General features: G+C 30.2%; 1 protein-coding gene across 1 annotated transcript; it reads right to left on the bottom strand.

Annotated features, from left to right (window-relative positions):
- Window positions 1-3,024: 3,024 nt before the first annotated feature.
- LOC114184710 (wax ester synthase/diacylglycerol acyltransferase 4-like) lies at window positions 3,025-6,167 on the bottom strand. Its single transcript, XM_028072021.2, has 5 exons — window positions 5,922-6,167; window positions 5,258-5,824; window positions 4,438-4,791; window positions 4,151-4,288; window positions 3,025-3,396 (listed from the first exon to the last, which is right to left on the bottom strand). Exons 1-5 carry the CDS (start codon window positions 6,105-6,107, stop codon window positions 3,247-3,249), a joined length of 1,395 nt encoding a protein of 464 aa, XP_027927822.2. The 5' UTR covers window positions 6,108-6,167; the 3' UTR covers window positions 3,025-3,246.
- Between the last annotated feature and the right edge of the window lie 5,860 nt (window positions 6,168-12,027).

The following is a 12,027-nucleotide window of genomic DNA, read 5'->3' as shown; positions in this document are numbered from 1 at the left end:
GTCTATTCCATCCAGTGCCCGCACTGCGTCATAAAATCTTCGTCTTCGATCTCTCTTCGCAACGCAAGAAGTCTAACAGTTTCTCTCGGCATCTGTTAAGTCATTGATCTCATATCTATAAGCAGGGGGGTCTGCGTTCACTATTAAGCCTACGCCCGTCCATTCCTTTCAAGCTTGATCCCGCCCTTAGACTCGTTACGCTGTTCGCCCACTTAAAGACTCGTTGGCTCCGCGCTCTATTCGGTCGGAACCCGGTTTGAGAACCTTCTCTCATAGATTCCTTTCACCAAGTCATCGCCAGCAATCAGCTCTTATCCCTTGGTGTGGTGTCAAAGGGCGAGTTCCTTTCTTGTCTTGCCCAAAAAGTGGCTTTATTCTCATTGGAGAAAGACTCTCCCGCGGCAAGGTTTTACACATAGGGCCAGCTGCTTTATCTCGCTTGCCGTTAGTCCGTCTAGCGCCTTTCTTTCGGTTGGGGTCCGTCCCGGGGCTTAGACCGCTTGGGTTCTATTTTTCTCGAAGGCAGTCAACGTGTCAGCCATTCCTCTCGCATTAGACTTGTAAATCCTTTGCTCTTTTTCCTTCTCTCTTCCAGTTATCTCGTATCAAATCCTAGCTACTCTAATGCTCGTGCAATTTAGCTTCTAAACCTCATGAACTCAAACTCATTAGTTCGCTCTGGATCTTCTCAATTCATCTTTCAGCTTCATTGCTCTAAAAGCAAGCCTTGAATGAATTTAGAAATTGCTTAACTTAATGGGAGAGAACACCGGGCTTGGTTCCGTACTCCCTCAATCCAAGAAGGAACTCCACAAGCAAGGAACCCTTACCGAGCATATTAGCGAAAAGGCTCATACAGAGGCAAGGAGGCCAAAAGCTTTCTTTATTTGTTAGCTTCCCGAAGAGAGGAGATGCGTCTTCGAATCAACCCTTGAACCTAACCCTCGGAAGGAGGGTCTTCATGGCGGTATGCTATTGGATTTCGATGATCCTGGGGGACCACCCTTCCTTCTTTTGGCAGATATTTTGGTCACTAGCAGGGCGATCCCTCTCCCTTCTCTTTGGGAAAATCGGTTTTTCAGGGGGTCTGGCCTTCGCCATTGGTTTGGCGGTCAAGGCTATCCTAACTGCCGATGGGGCTCCTATGGTAATGTATGGGGCTGATGCTGGCTCTGAAGCCAGCGTCAACCAAGAGCTACATCACCCTTCCCGCTCGGGACCCGCCGCTTCCAGTAGTACCGTCGAACAGCTGGCCCCCATCCAACAACCTCTGAATGATATAAATGAGCTGCAAGAGGGGGAGGCTCCTGGTCAACCCGCCGGGGTCAGGGAACCAGAAGAAGCCCCTACCTTGGAGTTTCTAAAAAACAAAATACAACGCGTTCTGCGAAACAAAACATCGAAAGCCTTTCTGAGCCAGAGAATTGGACGTGTGATCCATAATAGAAGAGCCTTTTAGCGTAGCGGCGAAACGTGCCTGCTCTACGATCAAAGAATTTTTTGAATTGATAAGTATTCATGAGTGCATATACGTGGGCCTCCGGTCCTCGGACCTCAGTGTCCCTTTTGTCTTCCTCGTAGGGCGGCTCCTCGCCGTAGCCTGCTATCTCCTCCAACTCGTCATAGAATGAGGCCATGTTCACACCGCTTCGCCCCTTTATTGATTGACTGGATTGGCTGGCTTAAGAATGGAAGGCTCTTCAAGGCAATGAAATTTTTGGTTCCAGTTGTGCGGTTGAAAATATATACGAAAAGGAAGAAAGAATAAGGCAAAGATCAGAGAATAGCTAACTCGTGTTGACGAAAGAATGCTTCGGTGGCTGTAGCTAATACAAGGAAAGCGAGTAGGAATTACGACACCAAGAGCTCGTTCACCTTCAGACCAAGAACTCAAAGAGCGAGAGCGAGCCACGTAATCCACATACTAATCAATCTTACTGATACTGAATGATAGCAAAACAAATAGATCAATAGAAAGACGAATAGATAGAAAAATGATTCAAACACTAGAGCATAATCCAAAAAAAGAAAAAAGAAATGCCTTGAGCATTGAAGCCGGAAGGAAAGCCATTAAGCAAGCCCCTAACTCCATACTCTATTTCCTGCCTTTGCCCTCTCAAGCAAGATAAATTGAACCAAATGCAATCAATCGTCAGACCGTCGGAAGTCACTCTTTCTCTTTTCCAGGCATACAATCAACACTTCTTTCATTCAAAGGTAGGTGTATAAGCCCTTATATTGATCGATTCGCCTAAACGAGTTTCACAAATTCGTTAAGGACACAACCCTAACTAATATGAAAGGCTATGGATATAGTCTACATCGGCTAGTCATAGGAAGAATAAAAAGACCAGCGTTAGGCCTCTTCAGCTAATAGATGTGTCAAAGACCGTTGCCAGGTTCAAGCTACTGAGGGTTCACTTGAACCTGGCAATTAGACCCAAGTGAGAAATGGAGAAAAGAAAGCAATAAGATAAAAGAGGGGAAAGACCTGAACACCCTCGGCGTTCTGCGCACAAAGGGGGAGCACACTTATAGCGACAGAAGTGAGAGAGCGGGATTGAGAGGACCCCGTGGGGCTCGAGGAAAGAGCTGAGACTCTGCAAAATAAAAAAAAATGGAAATGAGATCAAAGGTAACGATATACCTCTCATGTCAAGGGTAATGAATGGTAGAAGAGTAGTCCAGAGAAACCCAGCGCTTCCATTCGGAAGGTTTGGCTTGAGAAGAACATACTGTAACTCCCACTTTTTCAGCTACTTTTACAATAATATACAGCAGACGTAAATATTCTAATATTTACACTTGAATATATTGCTTGAAATATAGTTACACCGTTTCTTTTTCTTTAAAAAAAATTGTTTAACGTTTGATTCGTATAAAAATATTATTTCAATCTTTTTTATTTTAATGTGTTCATTTTTATTTCTATGATATATTTTTTAAAATAGAATAATAAGAACAAAATGAATTAAAAAAATAAAATTAAACAATTTTATATAAAAATCAAAATATAAATACATCTCAAGACCAAAACATAATTGATTCAAATATTTATTGTTGTTACATAACATTACAATACAAGTAACACAAATACATTAACTACTACCAAACATGGATCACATACGTTGGATTTTTATTATCCATTTTATTGATTATTTTTGCTTTTTAAAAATTTAATATATGCTATCAAACATTTCAAACATATAGTACGAAATAACTATTCTTTGATCAACAATATAGTTTTCATATAGGTAAATTTTTTGCTGCTTCCAATATCATCTGCAGAGATATCTCGAAACATGCCTTGAGTTGGTATTCATCTATGAAGCCTTCTTCTACTCCAAATCCAACTCTTAAATATCCCATGTAGCTTGTTATAGTCACTGTCATACTCTGTAAATAAATCACAAAATATGTTTTTGCAACATTAGTATCTGATAAAATCATGAGTTCAGATTCTCCACTGGTTTGTTTAGTGATGTTCTCTGTTAAGTATTAAAAATACACTGTGTTGATATTTTAAATATCTTTTTAATATATTTTAAAACATTAAAATTAGTGGTAATCAGTATATTATAAAGACACAGGAAAAGAACATTACACAAAAATAAATAGAGAATCCAAATTATAAAATGATGCACCAAACTTTATTATTATGTTTGACAATGAAGAACGTGAACCAGGAGAAAAACTACACCAATAACATAACTTTTAGGAAGGACAAATATTGTCACAGTTATTTTTGAAACTTTTTCTTAGATCGATGAAAAATTTATGTATAACTAGACATAGGTGTGAATGTTGATAATATCTTATTTTTTAAATTAGGTCAAAAGTAAAGATGAATTTATGTATATTCGCTCTCTCTCCGGTTTTATATCCTTTCCGATACCCATCATTGTCTTTGTAATTATTTTCATTTTAAATTATTAAATCATCTTTAATGTATTGAGTAAACTAAACTTATATTAAATGCTTGCAAAGAAAGATTGACCTAGCAAATTAAAATTTTTATTTAGTACCTACAATATATAATTTTTGTGTTCCAAAATATTATAGTTCATTTTTTTAAAAATAGGCCAATTTCAATCTTTTCATAAATTAATTCTATGGTAGTTATTTATTGTTTGAGTATTTGAGAAGAGACCTGAGATAAACCAACAGTCATGAAGTAGAAGCCGTTGATTGGATGATCAGCCAAAGACACTTTCTCTGATGGCCCCACCATGTGTGAGATGCTCAAACTTGCATTATTCATTATCTTATACATGTACTTTATAGCAGCCTGCAACACCAAATAATTATTATAAACAATTCTGTTATTACTCACTTTTATTAAACAAAATAACAATATTAAAGTTCATTAATAATGCTCAAACTTACAAAATTGATTAAAGAGAAATGATGCATTAACTAAACATGATTATTTCAAACCTGTGGTCCTTTGATTTGGTTCAACAAGCGTAAAAGCACACCAGTCATTGGTACTGCCAAAGAATTTCTCTGTCTGTTGATATTTTTCTTGGCATCTAAAACAAACTCAAGTGGGTTCAATTCTTTGTTATGACTTAACATGGGCACTGGGACATGCATGAAGTGAAATCTGTTCCCCCAAGGTGTCGTAGAGTTAGTAGCATGCATCTCCTTCGCTGGTATGTAAGCCCTAATTTTCCTGGTATTCAGCAGCACCAATGCTGTACTCTCACCACTTCTTGATCTGTGGTTCTTTGCCTTCATGTACAGTTCAATGCCAAGGAAAATTGCGCCAACCAACACATCATTTACGCTCTGCATGTACACAAAACAAAACAGTGGGAAAAAAAATAATATAAGAAGTGAACTTTAAAACTAACTAAAGTTTATAAAGTTGAACTTGTAATGTAAGATTTATATTCACTTATGCATTGTAAATTTTATCTCTGGTCGATGTGAGATATTCAACACACACCCCTCATGCTGAATGAGACTAGAAACTATAATGGGTAGTTCGATAACAACTCAGTACAGATGACACGATAAATTCAACAAAAAATTAATCTCACTAGGATAGGCTAAACCATTACTCTAATATCATGTTAAAAAATGGATTTGAAGTTCAACCCAACCTTACAAAATCAACTTATAAAGTGAGACTCTTGCACCATTTATATACCAGATAGCCTTGTGTTTATTCAATGTACGATCTCCAACTTTAGATAATATAATGAAACAGAGAAAAAAATAACACTTGAGAAACTATAAAGTTTGAACGTACCACTTTGATTTTATTTTTGACTTCTTTAATGCTGTCCAAAGAGAGGGAAACGTTAACTATTCTCATAGGTCGAAACCCTACATCTTCATGCCCTGACCTTAATGGTGTTTGTTGATCTGGTATCAAGCTGTTTTTCAACAAACTCCAGCCAAAATCAACTGCACTCTTGAACATCACAGAAGCAGTTTGAGATAATTGTTTTGGCATGCCATTGGTGCTTGCTGATGATTTACTTGAAGGAAATTTTACTGGAATAGAAGGATTATCAGCACTTTCCACTATCGAAAGGAAAGTTGTCATGAAAGAGAAGCCATCTCCAAGTGCATGATGGAGCTTAAATATGAAAGTTCCTTCACATTTGCTCGTTGGATACTTAAACAAATGCACTTCCCAAAGTGGTTTATCTTCTCGTATCTGTTCCATTGCTATTTTTTCCATGTATTCATCAAAACACTCGTCGTATAATTTGAGTGTTCGGTTGTTGGATGTAAACTTAGGAATCTTGACGTGATCCTTTAGATTAACATCAACTTGTTTCCAAACTTTTTTCCCATTCTTCTCAGTAACCTGTTCAAGTTATGCAGTAACAATATCAGATGATATTTTTTGTTTCATATAGATAGATATATATAGATATAGATGTCTAATAATAAATTATACGTACCATGATAGAAGAGAATCTGGAGCAGATGGGAAGTAACTTGTTCTTAAGCAGAGGTAAAACTTTTGATTCATCAATTGGAATCTCAGATTCAGCAACAGCCATGACAAACACGTTTATCAGAGAGCTGCTAAAGTAGTCTGCCATAGGACTCAGAGGCATTGGAACATCTTCCTCGAAGCAGTTCATCTTTTTCTCTTTCTTTTTTTTTTTTCTTTTGCAAACGAAGCTAATGTGTCTGCAAAATAAACCAGGAAAGCACGAGTCTATTTTAGAGTCCTACGCAGTGCTATTTATAACCATGCAAAGCAACAACATGGGACATACACGCATTTAATGAACTTGGACTAGTTTTGATTATAAAAATTCTTCTAATACAATTATAACATCCTACCTAACAACATTCAAACCCTTGATAATGTCCAGGTATTAAAACATAACTAATTTATTTTATTTTTTTGAAAAGGAATTCACTGTGCGTTGTTTGGTTAAATTATTATATTATCAGAATGAATCTTTATTTGTAATTTTAAACTCACATTTTCAATTGATGACCTATTTTGTACATTTTAAGGAGTTATATTATCGACTATAACCTCTTTTTTATAATATTTTTACAAATTGTTTTTTGTCGAGTCTTTTTATTTTATGTTTTAGCTTTTTATATATATTTTCTCTAACTTATATATATATATATATATGACAGTTGGCATTTTTTTTCTCCATGGAGGAATAGGAAATTTCGTATTAAATGTTTGGACGTGATGGAAATGAACTTAATTCCAAGGTGGCTAGATTCAGATTAAGCGCACATGTATTTGAAATTTAATGTGAATTCATTACATTCACTTAGGAAACTTTAATTTTATTTAGTAGGTATTGAAACATTTTTTTTATTGACTCACGTGTTTTTCTTAGAATCGCCAATTTTGCATGTATTGCAGCAACTTTTCAATTACCATATTTTACGTCAGTTATTAGATAATCAATTTTGAAAATATGGATGAAAATTTATAAATTTTTCATATGTTATCCTCACTGTAAAGTAACATTGTTAAAATAATATTAGTCAAACAGGCTTTTAATAGATTCTTAGGAGTTAGTTTGTTAAGCAATATATCTTGTTGATTAAGATTAAAAAATCTTGACTCTCTACATTATTGTCTGGGAATAGAAGTTGTTTGGAACAGAGATTTTAGCCTCTTTTTTTCTCAAACAAAATATATTCAAGAACTTCTAGCCAATATATTTATAGAGCAAAGTCATAACTTATAACTTTTTCCATCTCACTATGGTTCAATTGTTTTCTAATGATACAACTATGCATGCACAGGAGTAACTTAAGGGTTTATGATACCTAAGACATTTTTTTTTAAACTTAAAATAATTAATACTAAAAAAATTATTATTTTTTTCTTAAAGACTTAAAGCAATTATTACTAAAAGAATATTTTTTAGATATTTCTTTCACGGCTTAAAACAATAACTTTACTTGCTTGAACCTTGAGCAAATCAGGCTCTGATACCATGTTAGAAGTGGGCTTTAAGCCTAACTCAGCCCCACAAAATCAACTTGAAAGATAAGGATTGCACCCACTTATATATTGTGAATTGACTTTATCTTTAGTCGATGTGGAACTTCCAACACATATATAATAGTTTTGCAAATCAAGTTTTGCAAAATCTTCGTACTTTAAAGATTGTGCTCTCCTTCGTAAATGTATACAAGACTTGATACCTTTTATGATGAAAGAATCAATCACAGCGATGTATAAGATCAATGAAATTTGAGGTATCGACTTCAAAAAGATTATAGAGGATGAGCCAAGAATTTTTTAACTTTTATAAAAGCTTATTACTTGCATGCATCTCAATTGACCCATAAGTTGTTGTACATTTACAGGACTTATTGTGTTGATTGTGCTCAAACACTTTTCAAAATTCGACTTAATTCTTTATGATATCATCATATAGCTTAAATAGTATCAAGTAAATATATTTTATACATTTATGTTCCTCAAACTTTAAAAATAAACAAATATAGTCATTTTAACCTAATTGTATTAATATTTTTTTACATATCAAACGTATTTCATGCTAGTATTTGAATTATTTATATCCTTTGATACATTTTACTTCAATGTTAGTCGAAAATTGTGTTTCACACGTCAAAAAAATTTAACGTAATTAGATTATATTCAATTCAATTTTAAAGTTGTGAAACTAAAATGTATTAAAGTTTAGACAAAAAAAACTTTCAATTTCACATCAAAGTTATGGAACGTCAAAAGATATTTAACCCTAATAAATAATTATAAAACAATAATATATAAAATTATTGATAAAATTTTGTTTGGCTTTTGGTTTGTATGTACAAGTATTGCTTCAATCTTTGTTATTTTAGTTAAGTCATTTTAATGTGTACATTTTTTGTTTCTATTTCTATAATCTTCTTTATTTTATTTAGGTTTTTACTTTATTAAAAATAAAAAAATAAGAGCTAAATCAATTAAAAGATAAAATTATCTGTCTATGTTCCATAACAAATTTTGCTACAATCTATCCATAGCTATAATTTGTAGCAAAATGTCCCTATAATATAACTTTAAATTAAAAATATGAAAATATTTAAGTTTAGTTAAACAATTTATTAACAATGTAAACTTTTACCTCGTTAGAAATGTTCAATGTCAACAACATAGAAAAATTAGTTTTGCGAAATCACAATTGACATATTTGAACAAAAATGAATATTATTTAACTAATTAAATCATTAAAAAAAAAGGACAACGAATGTTACATCTTAAATTTTTTTTCGTGTTTTTTTATAAAAGGTAGTGATACTATTTTTAATGTAGAAAATATTAGTATTTTGAAAAAGCATTTTGTGTTTCATATCTACATGTACCTTCAAATGTGCTTCCATATGTTGTCCACGTATATCTACTTGTAACCAAATATTCGGTTTGCATTTGTGGTGTGCTATTGATGACTAATTAAATGCTTTCCACATCTTATTCAAGTTATTAGTGGACATGGAGTATGCAATGTGTCTCTTCTTCCTAGAAGAAAAACTAATATAAATTATAACATACCATTTATATATTTTATTTTTTAATGAAGTTATTCCTATAATTATACACTTATGTTTTAATTCTTTTTTCATTCATGTAGTAAAATTTTCTTTACCTATTTTATTCCACCAATTGAACATTGGAAATTTTTTTTTCTATATATTTAAATTTAATCTACAAATTTCATTTTAAAATTTTAAAACGTTTTATTACACTTTTATTTTATTTTTTAAAATTTGTTGGAAAATTATGATCATCATTGCTAATTATTTATTTATAAAAATGAATTTAAAAAATTAAATAGTCTTAAAAAATATTGTTTCCATTTCATAGATTATTTTTGAGTTAAATATGTTTTTAGTTCTTGTACTTTGATGTATACATAAATATGAAATTGTAATTCACTCATGTCTCAAATTTTGATATATTTTGATCATCAAACTTAAAAAATGAATAGATATAATCCTTATAACCCAACTACCCAAGTCTATTAAGTTTTTTTTATGTGAAAAATGGTGTTTGATACTGCATTTGAGCTGCTTACACCATTTGATATATCTCACTTCAAATGTCAGTTTTGAACGTCGTTTAACACATAACAAAAAAAATATATCGTTGGATTAAAATAACAATATATCCATTCATTTTTTCAAAATTAGGGATTAGGACTCAGATGAATTTCAACTTCGCATCTAAGTTTAGAGACTACAAACATATTTAATCAGTTATTTTTTTATAAATGATTATTTTCAATTTTAATTTATACCCACTTTTATTAAAACACAATCAAAAGCATTTTTGTTAATGATTATATTACATAATTAATTTTAATATTTTTAAATATTACATTAATAATACCTATAAAAAAATTTAGTAAATTTTTATTTATATTTTTACTTCTTTTTTCTTAATCTAAACAACTTTAATTTCTTACTCGCATTTTCTTATTTTATTTCATTTTTCCTGTAATTCAAACCAAGCGGTAGAGTTATGATGATTTTGTTATTTTGTGAGCCTTTTGAAATTTGTATCTTTTAGTCCTTAATCAAACTTTTAATTGATTTCAATTTTGTTTTTGTTTTTATCTTTGTTTTAACAAATAGTGCTAATTGGTGATGCAATAGACTACAGAAACCTGATGACAGACACATAGACACATGCAATGTTTTCAGAAACTGTATTTGTAAATTCTCATTTGTTGATATCAATCAATGACATCACACGTTATATAAACAAATAATAAATGTTTTTGCTAAAATCACATAAATATATTAATAATCTGTATATAATTTTTTCTATGCAAATTTCATATCTGTTTAGTTAATTTTCATCCACTAAAAATAAATGTTGACCAAAATTATAGCGGGAAAGAAACATATCTACCCTAAGTTTGTCTCATCCACACACATCTATCACATAATTAATTAATATGATATGAGAAGGTGAGACTGAGAAAATAAAAAATGTAGGTACAATTCTAATATAAATAACGTTTAAATTTTGGTATATACAATAAATATAATGAAAATCTAGTCTTGCAAACGCACGTGCTGATATCTGGTTGTGTGTTTCTTTAGATTAGTATTACACATTTTTTAAATATGCGTAATATTATATAAGTAGGTGCTGATATTATAATTTTATTAAATTAATTTATAAAATGAAATTATATTTATTAAAAATTAAAAATAAAGTAAAATATATCAGAATAGAAAAGATGAGAGAAAAACTGTTGATAAATTAAAAAAGAAAGATAAGAAGCAGAGAAGCATAGATATGATTTTATAAAAAACTAGTATACTGACCCGTGCGTACCCACGGGATGTATTTTTTTTATTTTGTATATTAAATAATAAAATATTGAAAGTATTATGTAATGAAATATTATGAAAATTAAGTGATATTATTGTAAATGTTGTTATTCAAGTAACGAAATAGTAAATCTAAGTGATGCAATAATAATTTCAGTTTTAAATATAATAAATAGAATTGATATCACAATATAATATAGTTAATTGAGCGAACATTTTTTTACTTTAAAATTTTTTAGAATAATAATATAATTGCTATTATATTTATTTAACCATTAAAAATACTAATAATAATATTAATATAAATTATAAAAATTTAAAAGATTAAAACTCTATTTAACAAAAGTATTTAGTAAAACAACATTTTCTATAATTAAAAAAAACACACTTATAATAATAACACCATTATGAATAATAATAATAATAATAAAAATAATAATGATACCAATAATAATAATAATATTTATGCTATAAATATTAATATTAATGCTAACACTAAGACTAATATCAACTATAATAATTTATAATTATATATAAAGTTATACATTAACAACAAAATAAATAAAAATGACAAGTAATTGAAATACGATCCCGTAGTAAATTAATTTAAGATGTGTGTTTAAATATAATAATAATAATAATAATAGTAATAATAATAATAATAACAATAATAATATATCGTAGTGATAAAAATAATAGTAATACAATAACTGCATGTATAAAGATATATACATTTGTTGTGTCATCTTTTGTTTATATAATTTTATCCTCTTAATTATTATTTGTTAAATTAAAATAATTATTCATAATAAAAATTATTTATCTATTTTCTCATTTTAATAATTTTAGTGACTATTTTTATAATTCAAATAATTACACAAATATAAAAATAAAATGAACAACAAAACAAATAAAAAGTGCAAGTAATTAAGATATGATCCCGTAGTAAATAAATGTAAAATGTGTATTTAACTACAACAACAACAACAACAATAATAATAATAATAGTAATAATAATAATAGATAATAATAATAACACTAAAATAATATTGCGTGATGATAAACAAATAATAATAATAATACAACTACATATACAAATAGATAAATAAATAAACAACAAAACTATAAAAGGGTCAAGTAACTAAAAGATGATTCATAGATAGTAAGTAAAAGTAAAATGCGTATGTAAACATAATAACAAAAACAATAATAATAATAATAATA

The sequence above is a fragment of the Vigna unguiculata genome, chromosome 5 (assembly GCF_037176805.1).
Source record: "Vigna unguiculata cultivar grain cowpea cultivar isolate G323 ecotype 2 chromosome 5, ASM3717680v1, whole genome shotgun sequence".
Classification (NCBI taxonomy): Eukaryota; Viridiplantae; Streptophyta; class Magnoliopsida; order Fabales; family Fabaceae; genus Vigna; species Vigna unguiculata.
The sequence above is the reverse complement of the archived record's forward strand: the minus strand, read 5'-3'. Positions and strand labels throughout refer to the sequence as shown.